This window comes from Mesoplodon bidens (genome assembly GCF_964165515.1).
Source record: "Mesoplodon bidens genome assembly, chromosome: 3".
Lineage (NCBI taxonomy): Eukaryota > Metazoa > Chordata > Mammalia > Artiodactyla > Ziphiidae > Mesoplodon > Mesoplodon bidens.
The window spans coordinates 39356471-39367970 of NC_138178.1; the positions used below are offsets into that span (position 1 = coordinate 39356471).

Sequence of the window (11500 nt, forward strand, 5' to 3'; positions counted from 1 at the left end):
TTCACACTCACGTCTTGGTCCTTTCCCCTTCTCTAACCTGTGTAACGCAGCGGCTTCCCTACATAAGAGGGCATTTGTGCATTTACTACACGGGGTTCAGGCAAATCGCAATGCTCGGCTGGCTATGCAGGCATGGAGCCCCTCGGTGGTCGCCAGGCCCTTCCTGCAGACTCCCCTCCGACAGACGTGCACCTTTTCATCTCCTGGTAATGCTCTCATCCTTGGTCCTCTCTGTCCAAGGAAGAGGGGGTCTCTCCTGCTGGGTCCCCAGAGGCCCCACCTTTGGCTTCTGTGTGGCATCCAGGGACCCCCGAGTCCCGACTGAGCAGTCAGTGCTGCCTGGGAGCCCGGCTGAGCCCGCTGTGTCAGCACCACCCGGACTCGCTTTCCTGCATGTCTCAGTTTGGGCTCTGCTCTCGCCCATCCCTCCACCTCTCCTAATTTCTACAGAACCCTGTTTTATACCACTCTACCCTCCCTCCTTTGGGGTCATGCAGTCTCGGGTATTGGGGCTGCTGACGCCCACGGAGTGTGTAATGCAGCCTTGACTGTGGGGAATCTCTGATGGTTCACACTTAAGGGGACCCGATTCCAAGACCACTCTCCCGTACTGTTAGGGCTAACTAACTTTAGACACGCCTGCTAACAGTGAAACCTGCTATCAGAGTACTCCAGAGGTAGGAGGCACAAACCTCTCAATTTGGGGCCAAATTACAAGTTAGTAAGAAAAGTTGCTAATGAGCTCTGGAACCCTTAGTTAAGGGGCTAAAAAGGAAATATGTGAAACCAAAGAGGAAGGTGCCTGGTACTTAGCAGCCCACATTTACATCTTAATCCTTCCATTGACGGTCTCACCTCAATTCACAATCTCATTTTCAGGAGGAAGTGGGGGGGGTTACTGTTTGCAACGCTGGAAGCAAAAAAACCCACAAATTACTACAGATGGTGGAGATATTTTTATTTTTTCAGAGCAGCTGCAGCATTTACTGGTTGGCGTCTGGGCCACAGCTGCCCCTGTAGCTCCCTTCCTGTCCAGGAGAGGCACTTCTAGGCATACTGGTCTCCAGTAGAAGGAACAAGCCAAGGCCATCCCATAAGGAGGCAGAGCTCTCCCTCACTGCCTGAAGGGCCTCTAACAAGCCCTCCCTGGAGAGAGCTCTGAGAGTGTGCTTTCCATGACGTCCAGCTGGAGGCGGGACTTGAGGTCAGGTTCAGGTGCAGGCTTCCTGCCCCTCACAGCCTCCGAGCCTTCCTGGGGCGGCAGCCGTTGTGCGGGATGGGGGTGTTGTCTGTGATTGAGATCACTTCTAGGCCCCCCATGGTCAGTCCCTTGATGGCAGACTGGAAGGAGAAGGAATAGCAGGATGGCACGGTCCCAGAAATGGTGCCCCAGTGTGTCCAGACAGGGCTCGGAGAGGAACCGGTCGGGGGTGGGGGGTGGGGCAGCATAGGGATGAGAAAGCTCACTGGCTCTGATATCTACAGTCCCAACGTGATGCTCTCACAGAGCTCTTCTCCCTACCAATCCCTTCACCAAGCCCTCAACGCCGCCCACATCTCCAATCCCACCTGCCACGTCCCACCTTGCGCTTTACAATCTAAGAACAAAGACTGTTGTAAATCTCAACGCATCTTAAGCATTATGCTTTTGTAGTTTCCTCTGCCTGGAATGATCCTCCCTCCCCCAATCCCATACGCATACCTGGTTAGTCCCTCGTCATTCTGAAAAAATCAGTAGAGATGTCACCTCTTTGGGGACACTTTCCCGATCACACCCAACAGGCTCCCAGCACCCTGGGCACAAGCTTTACCAGTGCACTCACTAGTCTGTACTGAGGGACCCATTTGTGACAGTCCCCCAGGGGCCACCTTTCTGTTCCCAGTGCCTGGCACACAGCAGGCACTCTGTAAGTGTCTGATGAATTGAAACTAAGTGATCAGGGCTTGCTTTGAGAAGCTTAGTAGATTAGAGGCAATGGAAAGAAACTTCAAGCTGTTAGGGGAATCCACTACAGGGTCCACTCTCCCTCCTCTGCTCTCACTCCCGTTTCTCTCTCTAACTGAAGAAGCAAGCACACATGCTGGGCTGTGAAGAAGCGAGGTCACTTACCAAGCGCCCTGGCCCCAGGCCTTTAACCACAACTCGGACGTGGGTCACACCCTTCCCCGTAGCTTTCTGGAGAGGAGCAGCAAGTGGTTAGTGCTCTGAGAGAGAAGTGCGACATCCAAACCCCCTTGCTACTGCAACCTGGAGCAACAGGGTTATGAGCTCCATAGAACAAGCACCCACACATGTAAACAGGCAGAAAACAGGGAAGGAAGCAAAGAGCAGGGAAGGAAGCAAAGAGCAGGGAAGGAAGCAAAGAGCAGATGGCCGAGGTGCAGGACAGACACCAGCAGTTAGCTGGGATCTCTTTCCGCCCAGGACAGCACTGCCACCTAGTGGAGACTTCTAAATATCGCTCAGATTTTTCCCAGGTGGATCAATGCAGAATTTCAGACCATAATGTGCCCTGGACTCCAAGGCTAAGCCTCAGTACCCTCTTAGAAAGTGTTATCTTATCATTTTAATCTTTAGTTATAGTTAAAATTTCCTTTCTTGTTTATAAAGGTAGTTTATTGCAGAAAGTCTGGAAAACACACAGGTCACTCAACCCACCATGCAGAAGCCACCGTTAACACTGACATATTTAAGTGTATAAACCTGCCCATTGGTGGCCATTTAGTGTGTTTTGATGATCACTGATACATAGCAATCAGTATTTTCGGGCATCGAGCTTTGTCTGAAGGTCAAAGTTTTCCTTCCGGAGATACTCCTGGTTTGGCAGTGTGAACCTTTGTGAGGCCTGTGTTGTAGCAGACAGTGCCCACCCAGGCTCTGGTCCCAGACCTGGCGGGGTCAGTTCAGAGAACTAGACTGGCTGCATGGCTCTGAGCAAGCCACACACTCTGAATCCCAAATGACTCTTAAAAATGTGGGTAATACCAAGGGTCTTCTGAGGATTCAAGATAATGAATGTAAAGTGTCTGGCGTATAGTAGATACTGAATAAATACACCATCTGCAGCTCACTGCCACCTTGCTTCTAGAAAGGTCTGCAACAGTTCACGCTCCCTCTGGTACTGCAGGAGAGTCCTCACATGCCACACCTTCTCCAGATGGGCCATTACCACAACCACACCCCACCCACTGCACTGGTCTTTAAATCCAGGAGGCTCTGGTGAGCCTTCGGCACCTGGCTCCTGCCTCTTCTAGAATGAACCGAGTGTTTCACTTCTACTGAAGCTGAGAGAAAGAGAAAAGAGAAGCCTTTTCACACACACCTCTTCAAACCACCCCCTATGTTAGGGTAGCCAACAAGAGTTGGCCAATACTCTTGCTTCTGAAGACCCGCCTCAAGGACAATTTTCCTGCCAGTGATCAGCCATGCAAAAAGTGGAGCCCAGCACAGAGGGAGCCGGAAAGAACACACACTTACCACCGCGGCAGCTATGCCCGCTGTTTGTGCTGCAATGCCCGTGCCCTTTTTGGCATTCTGAAACCCCTCCGTGCCACAGGAAGCGCGGGCAAGGGGCTGGTGAGCGGCAGAGACTACCTGGATCTGTGTGCTGGGAAAGGAGGGGAGGTGTACAGAATATAATGGCTCTTCAGGGGAGTAAGAGAGCGCTAACCCATGACCAGACAAGCCCAAGTGTGAAAGAAAAAGACCGTTAGCTGCTTTCACTCTGAGCTTATCAGATGAGTGTTTTTTGAACTCCTGTAGGAGGTGCCAGGAAAGGTCAGAATCAACCTCTAAATCTCATTAAAAACTGACAAGTCGTATAATCTAAAGAGAGCCGTTATGCATGGAAGGTTTGGGCTCCACCCCCTAAATTCATGTTGAAATTCTAACCCCTAATGTGATGGTATTGGGGGGTGGGGCCATTGGGAGATGATTAGGTCATGAGGGTGAAGCCCTTATAAACTGGATTAGTGCCTTATAAAAGGGACCCCAGAGAGCTCCCTTGCCTCTTCCAGCATGTGAGGACACAACGAGAAGCCAGCCATCTGCAACTTGGAAGAGCTGTCACTGAACCCGATCCTGCTGACACACTGATCTCTGACTTCCAGCCTCAGAACTGTGAGAAATAAATGCCGTTTAAGCCACCCAGTTTGTGGTATTTTCTTATAGTGGCCTGAGCTGACTAACAGAAGCTCCATAATCTGAGGGTGTTAAGTGTCATCCAGAGGTAAGGTGGCATATTTTCCTCCTAGTATCTTCCCTGTAGCCAGTGTTTAATTAGATTCAGGGTCCTTTCTGGCAGCTTCTTTTTTTTTTTCCCTAAGAAATTAGATTTTCACATCAGGCAATTTTTAATGATTTTTCATTGGTAAAGTTTCAAATATACACAAAAGTGGATAGAATAATGTCTGAACTCCCATGGACTCACCATTCAGCTTCAACAATTACTAACTCATATCCAATTTGGTTTCACCTATAAACCCTGTTTCTACTCCCCTCTATCCCCTAACTAATAGATTATTCTGAAGCAAATCTTAGACCCATCATATCATCCGTAAATATTTCAGTATATATCTCTAAAAGATAAGGACTCTTTAACAAGTTAAATTAAAATTAAGAATAACTTCAAGGGCTTCCCTGGTGGCGCAGTGGTTGAGAGTCTGCCTGCCGATGCGGGGGACGTGGGTTCGTGCCCCGGTCCGGGAGGATCCCGCATGCTGCGGAGCGGCTGGGCCCGTGAGCCATGGCCGCTGAGCCTGCGCGTCCGGAGCCTGTGCTCCGCAATGGGAGAGGCTACAGCAGTGAGAGGCCCGTGTACCGCAAAAAGTAAAAAAAAAAAAAAAAAAAAAAGAATAACTTCAAGAAATCCTTAGACATGCTTTCCATTTCCCTCTTGATCACTGTCCAGTCTCCTGAAGAGCTCCCTGAGAACTCACCACAGATGGAAGTGGAGAGTGGTTATGGGGAGACCTGCTGGAGCTGGCCCTAGGCTCAGGCCACCTGCTGTTGGCCTGGCTACGGCTGCCATTTCCCTACCAGGGCTTCTTGGGTTTTCTACACTGAACAGAGTAGAAATAGACAAGAGAATGGCTTGTCTCTGAGACAACCTCAATAGAAATCTACAGAGTAGGCCACAGACCCTTAAAAAAGCAAATGAACTAAGAGAGCTTACCTATGTCCTTAGCAACCTGAGAAGAGAGGAAAATCCAGGGGCTCTCATTCTGAGCTTACCAGATGAAAGCTGAAATGCATCCTATGGCACCTCGCCTGTGTCCACCCTCTAGCCCTGACTACCAACAGTCTCTTGTATTCTCTAAATTGCTTCATAGGCGACTGTTGACCAAACACCAATCCCATCTCCAAGTGGGGGCTGGTGTACAAAGATGTTACTGACATCAGCAAGGTTTCTGTTGCCAACACACAGTTGGGAACTTACCCAGCACTGTCTGAAAGCCACACAGAACGCTAGTCTTCCAACCTTGTGCAGCCCTACAAAGGCAGAGGTCGGCGCACGGTGGCCCAAAGCGAGTACTTTAAAGCGACCCTTATTTGGAGGTTTCCATTTTGCTCAGTTAGTAAATCATATATTCTGAAATAATCTCTCTCATTTATTAATCACCGATCCCCAGTACTAACACTTAACAAATACTTTCACAGAGGGACTTTCTGGCCTTAAAATATACTCTTCTCCAACTCTTGAGCAGAACCAGGAAATACAATTCCCAAGGACAGCAATGAAATCTTATGAATGGGATATGCCTAACCTAGTTCATATTTCCATGAAATCTGAATAAGCTATATAAAGAGAGAGGTGGTCTCCCCAAACCAGGAGGGAGCCCGGGGGAACCTCTGCATCAGCATCTGCACGCAGAACGTGGCCGCCTGGCTTGCCCACACCCTCTGAAGGGGAAAGAAGCCCACTCTAGCCCTACCAGGTGCTCCCTTCCCTGCTTACTTGTTGTACGATGCTTTGATGTGTGCGATTGGGATCTCCTCAAATTTCTTTCCTGCCCACCTCAGAGAGCTCTCTTGTCCTGGAATTGGAGGGTAAATGCTGCAATTAGAAGAAAAATTTTAGGTGAAGTTGTCCTGATTTTTTTTTTAATTAAAAAAAAAATTACAAGGTTTAAAAACAGCCAACAGTACAGACAAACTAATAAAAAACAGCAGCTCTCTGCCTCAGCCTGCTCCTGAGGTCACTGCCCCCAACCCTTCTGGCGCTGCTGCCGCATCTGTGAACACGGTGCTTCAGCAGCCATTTCCTGAGTTGTTGACTCTAGACACAGCAAGTGACTTTCTGCTGGGAGGATAGAGAATTTAATCCACGCTCCCCATCTTCCCCTGTCCCTTCTAGTGTAATCAGATCACTCTCCAGTCCTCTATAAGCTACTCTTTCTGCATTAAAAAAAAATAAAGTCGAACCTCTATTTCTTGTTTTATCAACCACAGATATCTTGACTATATTATTGTTCGTTTGTATAAACAATATGATTTTTCATACATATTGATAAGACAAAATTATCTTAATAAAAAAGACAAAATTATCTTAATAATACTTATAAAAATCATTATTATAAAAAAATTCCTTGGAATAGAGGTCAGCAAACCTTTTCTGTAAAGGGCCAGATAGTAAATATTTTAGGTTTTGCTGGCCATAAAGTTTCTGTTGCAACTACTCAACTTTGCCACTGTGGTGCAAAAACAGCTACAGACAACAGTAGGTGTGACTACTGTCCAATAAAAAACAGGAAACTGGCCAGATCCAACTTGCCAACACCTATCCTAGACCAGCGGTTGTCCATGCTGGCTGAACAGCAGGATCACGTGATTCTGATGCTTACACTCCACCCCAGACTTCTGGATGGGGCCTGAGAATCCATTTCTGAAGTAGCCCAAGTGAGTCAGAATGTGAACTCAGGGTTTAGCACACTGGCCTAGACAACATGTTGAGTTCAAGACCCCTCGCTATCTCAGTCCGATCTGTCCTCTGGCTGTCTCTCGGTCAGGACTCTTCGTTTTCAGGTGGAGAAACTGAGTACAAAGAGGGGAACAGGGTTAACAAGGGAAGCCAGGCCTTGGATCGAGGGGCTCTACCTTGGTTCAGAGTTCTGCTCACCACCTGCGCTTTTTTTTATTCTAGACTCGAGCAAACCTGCTGCTGCACCCTGCTTACACGTACAGATCAGATCAGTGTTTGTATCCCCTCAGTCACCTGATCTACAACGGGTTCTGATTTAGAGAATACACTATTAGCTGAGCATTATCCTCCTGACTGGCTTTCCTAGAGAGATTAAAAAAAAACAAAACAGTAACACAGTGGTATTCAAGAGTTACAAGTGTATTCTTTCCTGCTCGGCCTGATCTTAGAGATGATTTAGCACCTCAGCAGGTTGCCAGCTTATCAGCCTACACTGAGGTGGAATGTGGATGAGGCTCTGAGATGACATTAATATTTAAAACATTATCATTTCCCCATTGATAATTTCCCCTATCGACTTGTGGGTCAAAAACTTATGCCTTCTAAAGTCTGAACATACCAGCATAATGCCTTTTATATAGGACAAGATTTTTGAACTAGGAAGGATTTGGAGCTTGAACCATTTAACTGAAGGCGCAGACAAGATCAAGCTTTTAAGGCTCCCAGGTCCAATATACAAACGAACAAGTGGTTCACCCCGAGGCAGCCCAGAAACAGGAAAGACAAAGCTTTCTGGTGCTGGTCTGCTGCCTCTTCATACCCATCCTCAAACCAGGCCCGCACACACGGCATCCCTTGCAAATGGCTGACGAGGACTGAAAATAGCCTGCATAGCTGGGTAGAGAAAAATACACAGTAGTGCAGTAGTACCTACTGTCTCTCTCTCTCTCTCTCTCTATCACAGTTTCTTGACCTCAGTACTACTGACATTTTGGGCAAGAGAATTCTCTGAAGGGGGGCTGTCCTGCACACTGTGGCGGCGTTTAGCAACATCCCTGGCCTCTACCCAACTAGACATTGTCCCTCAAGTTGTGACAACCAAAAATGTCTTCAAACATCGCTAAAAGTCCCCTTGGAGGCACAGCCGCCCAGGCTGAGAACTGCTGCTTTACTTTAATGACTTCTAACATCCAGTGGGCCCTCATTGCTGGCAATCATACAGCGCATCCACAGTTCAATTACCCTTTCACTGTCCTGGATGACTATTTTGTACCTTCTTTTGTCCCCTCAGACCTCCAACTCCTTCCTGCTTCCTCACTGCCCGCTGATGACCTTCACAGAGAAATAGAAGCAATCAGAAGTTCTTCCAGCTCCCACTACCAAACATCTGTGCCCACAATCTCTGCCTTCTCTCCTGTTATGATGCTCCACTTGTGTGTTAGCTCCTCAAGGACAGCAGTCCGCATCCTCATTCTTTCCCCTCTCTACTGCATCATTCCCATCAGCAAAACATGTGGTCATTTCCCCAACCTAAAAACAAACAAAAACCTCTTGATCCTAAAGCCTCCTTTAGCACCTGCCCATTTCTATATTCCCGCTCAAAGAAATGACCATACCTGCTGTTTCTTCCTGTCTTCTATTCTCCTTGAACCCACGCCACTCAGACCTTAGCCCCTCATACCTCCACCAAAAATGCTCTAGTCAAGGTCACCAACCAACTCATAATGTTAAGTCCAATGAGCAATTCTGTCATCAGTCTATGGACCTATCATATCAGTAGCATTTGATATAGCTAATCTCTCTGCCCTTGAACCACATTAAAAAAAAAAAAAGCCTCCAGGGCTTCTTAGGACTTCTCTGGAGATTTCTTCTTTCTCTCTTTTGCTGATTTTTCCTCATCTCCCAAATCTCTAAATGCCAGAGGCTCCAGGGTGCTGTCCTTGGACCTCTTCTTCTCTTTGTTTACTCTTTCTCTCTTGATGATCTTGTATCTTATGGTTTTAAATATCATCTAGGGACTTCCCTGGTGGCCCAGTGGTTAGGACTAGGTGCTCTCACTGCCAGGGGGCCCTGGGTTTGATCCCTGGTCTGGGAACTAAAATCCCATAAGCCTCGTGGCAAAAAAAACCCCAAAACAAACAGACAGAAAATCATCTATATGATGAGTCTTCCAAATGTATACCTCTAGCCCAGATCTGTCCCCTGAACTGCATTTCTAATAGTCAATATTGTATCTCCACTTGGATGTTAATGAAGCATCTCAAACTTCACCACCCAAATCCAAGCTCCTGTAGTCTCCCCCGTCTTAATGACAACTCTATCTTTCCAGTTGTTTAGGCCAAAAATTTTAGAGTGCTCCTTCAGTCCTCTTCTTTTCTCACATCTTACATTAACAAATCCTGTTGGTCATCTTCTAAATGTATCAGTCTGACCATTTATACTACCTCCACAGCTGCTACTCTGGTCCAGGCCAGCATCATTTCTCACCTAGACTACTTCAGTAGTTTTTTGGCTGCTTAGGAGACTTCTCCCATCTTCCATCCTCGCTTCCCTACAGTTCAATATCAACACAGCGGCCAAAGGGACCCTTTAAGATGTAAGCAGGATCATGTCAATCCTCCGTTCAGAATTCTCCAGTGACTTCCCACTTCACTCAGAGAATAAGCTGAAGTCCTCACGATGGCCCACAAGGTCGACAGGGTGTAGCCCTGCGTGCCTGCTGCACCCCTTTGCCCTCTTGCCCCCACCTCCTGTTTTTACTCATCACTCCACGTTGGCCTTCTTGCTGCTGCTCTCAAACACTAGACACACTCCTACAATCTGTCCTATTTGTTTTTCTTGTTTTCTATATACTGTCCCCTATCTACTCGAATTTAAGTTCTACGGGGGCAGGGACTTTTGTGTGTTTGGTCACCGATGCATCCCCAACACCTTGAATAGTGCCTGACATTGCTGAGTGACTATAAAAGAATCTTGGCTTAAATTCCTTTGGCAGCTCCCCACTACCTACAGTGGGGACTGCGTAAAAGCCCCAGTGTTACAGATAAGACCCTCAGCATTTGGATTCCTTCTCACCCTGCTGGCCTCATCTGCCATCACACATACACCTGAATACACTGCGTTCTTTCACAATGCATGCCTTACACAGACTGTTAGTTTGCCTAAAACGACTTTTCCAGCTGAACTCCCATTCAATTCAGTTCTTAGCTTCGCATTATTTTCTTGGCACTCTTGCCTGATTTCCTCCGGAGTCAGACACTCACTCTTTCATACTTCAAAACAACCATCTCTTACCTCCAATATACCACTGGTCAGATTATGGTGAAAACATTTGTATGTCTGTCTTCCCTGGTAGACTGTGAACTACTTGTGGGGAGCAATGATCTTCTGCAGTTGTATCCCCAGCACCTAGCACGGTGCCTGGCACCGAGCAGGTTCTTAGAAAAGGTTTGTTAAATATAGTGAAGTACAAGTAGCACAAAGAGGCAGTGGCACTGTGGAAAGCAAGTTACCAGTCGCTGGGGCTAAGCACAGAAACCACCCTGGACCTTAGACCAACTCAAAAACGTGCATAATAACATACACCCTAGTGTAGCCACCCATCCCAGCCCCCTTTTGTGTCCGAGAGCCAGGGAAGGTTGTTAGTCTGACGTGATCCCAGAGGGAAACAAAGGAGATATTTACTATACAACTTCGACGTTCACTCATTCATTCATCAAATGTTCATGAGCATTCATTTTGTGCCAAAGCTCATCTCATTTGATCCTTACAACCTCTTCTGGCGTTATCTCCACTTTCAGACGAAAAAGCTGAGGCTCAAGGATTAATCTGCATAAGGTCCCGCAGATGGCAAGTGACAAAGAGTTGGGAATTCACTGGTTCTCTGACTCTGGAGGGTGGTGCCAGTCTCCCGAGGGCTGGACCTAAGTGGCCCTCACCTGAAGCTGCTGCGGCTCGGAGCTGGCGCCGCAGCCTTCGCCTTCTCAACTTCCGGCTTGGCCGCTGCGTCTTGCATCTGCTGGGCGCTAGTGTGGATGGTGGGGGCCGGCACTCCGGCCACGGCGACCCTATGGAGAAGGAAAGCTCGGTGAGATCCAGGCCTAACCGAGTCCTAACTGGAGTCCAGGTGTCTCATGGGACACGGGCAGGAGCGAATTCCCGCGGGTGGCCGTAGGCTCGGAGGGGATAATCATTCTTACCTGGTCGTCGGTGGCCAAGCCCATAACCCCAAGAGCCGAAACCCCGCGTTTCTTACAACCTGCATGACTTGAGTTGACCCCACTCAGCTCCCGTCCGCGGCGACCGCGGAGCCTGGAGGGGCTGGAGCGGAGCCAGCACCACGAGCGCTTGTGGGGGAGGGTGCAGAGGAAAAGTCACCTGATTCCTTTTTATAACGTACATTAAAGATTTTTATTCCCATTTAAATGCTCCATAATACCTATCGTTGAGAGTGGCAACTGGGAATCCTCCCCTCTTTTCCCAGTTTTCTAACATGAGATTTTCGCCCACCCCTCCATGTTGGAATGGTTCGTTCTACTAGTTCCGGGGAGCCTAGCTCTTCCCGTCATGCTGTGGCCGCA

At 48.0% G+C, this 11500-nt stretch overlaps 1 protein-coding gene across 2 annotated transcripts; it reads right to left on the reverse strand.

The window, feature by feature from the left end:
* Window positions 1-943: 943 nt before the first annotated feature.
* MRPS11 (mitochondrial ribosomal protein S11) lies at window positions 944-11432 on the reverse strand. Of its 2 annotated transcripts, XM_081227040.1 has the most exons (6): window positions 11120-11432; window positions 10859-10987; window positions 5958-6056; window positions 3479-3608; window positions 2111-2176; window positions 944-1341 (listed from the first exon to the last, which is right to left on the reverse strand). In XM_081227040.1, the coding sequence occupies exons 1-6, from the start codon at window positions 11182-11184 to the stop codon at window positions 1234-1236; spliced, it is 597 nt and encodes a 198-aa protein (XP_081083166.1). In that variant the 5' UTR covers window positions 11185-11432; the 3' UTR covers window positions 944-1233. The 2 variants fall into 2 exon arrangements, with proteins under 2 accessions (XP_081083166.1, XP_081083167.1); XM_081227041.1 differs by lacking the exon at window positions 2111-2176.
* Between the last annotated feature and the right edge of the window lie 68 nt (window positions 11433-11500).

What these genes read in the sequence shown, in the direction of transcription:
- MRPS11 (XM_081227040.1), bottom strand. Translation starts at nt 11,184, where the DNA reads ATGCAGGTTGTAAGAAACGCGGGGTTTCGGCTCTTGGGGTTATGGGCT. An exon ending in GCTTGGCCACCGACGACCAG is followed by an intron (nt 10,988 to 11,119) that starts GTAAGAATGATT and finishes CCTTCTCCATAG; the next exon opens with GGTCGCCGTGGCCGGAGTGC. An exon ending in ATCAAAGCATCGTACAACAA is followed by an intron (nt 3,609 to 5,957) that starts GTAAGCAGGGAA and finishes CTCCTTTCCCAG; the next exon opens with CACACAGATCCAGGTAGTCT.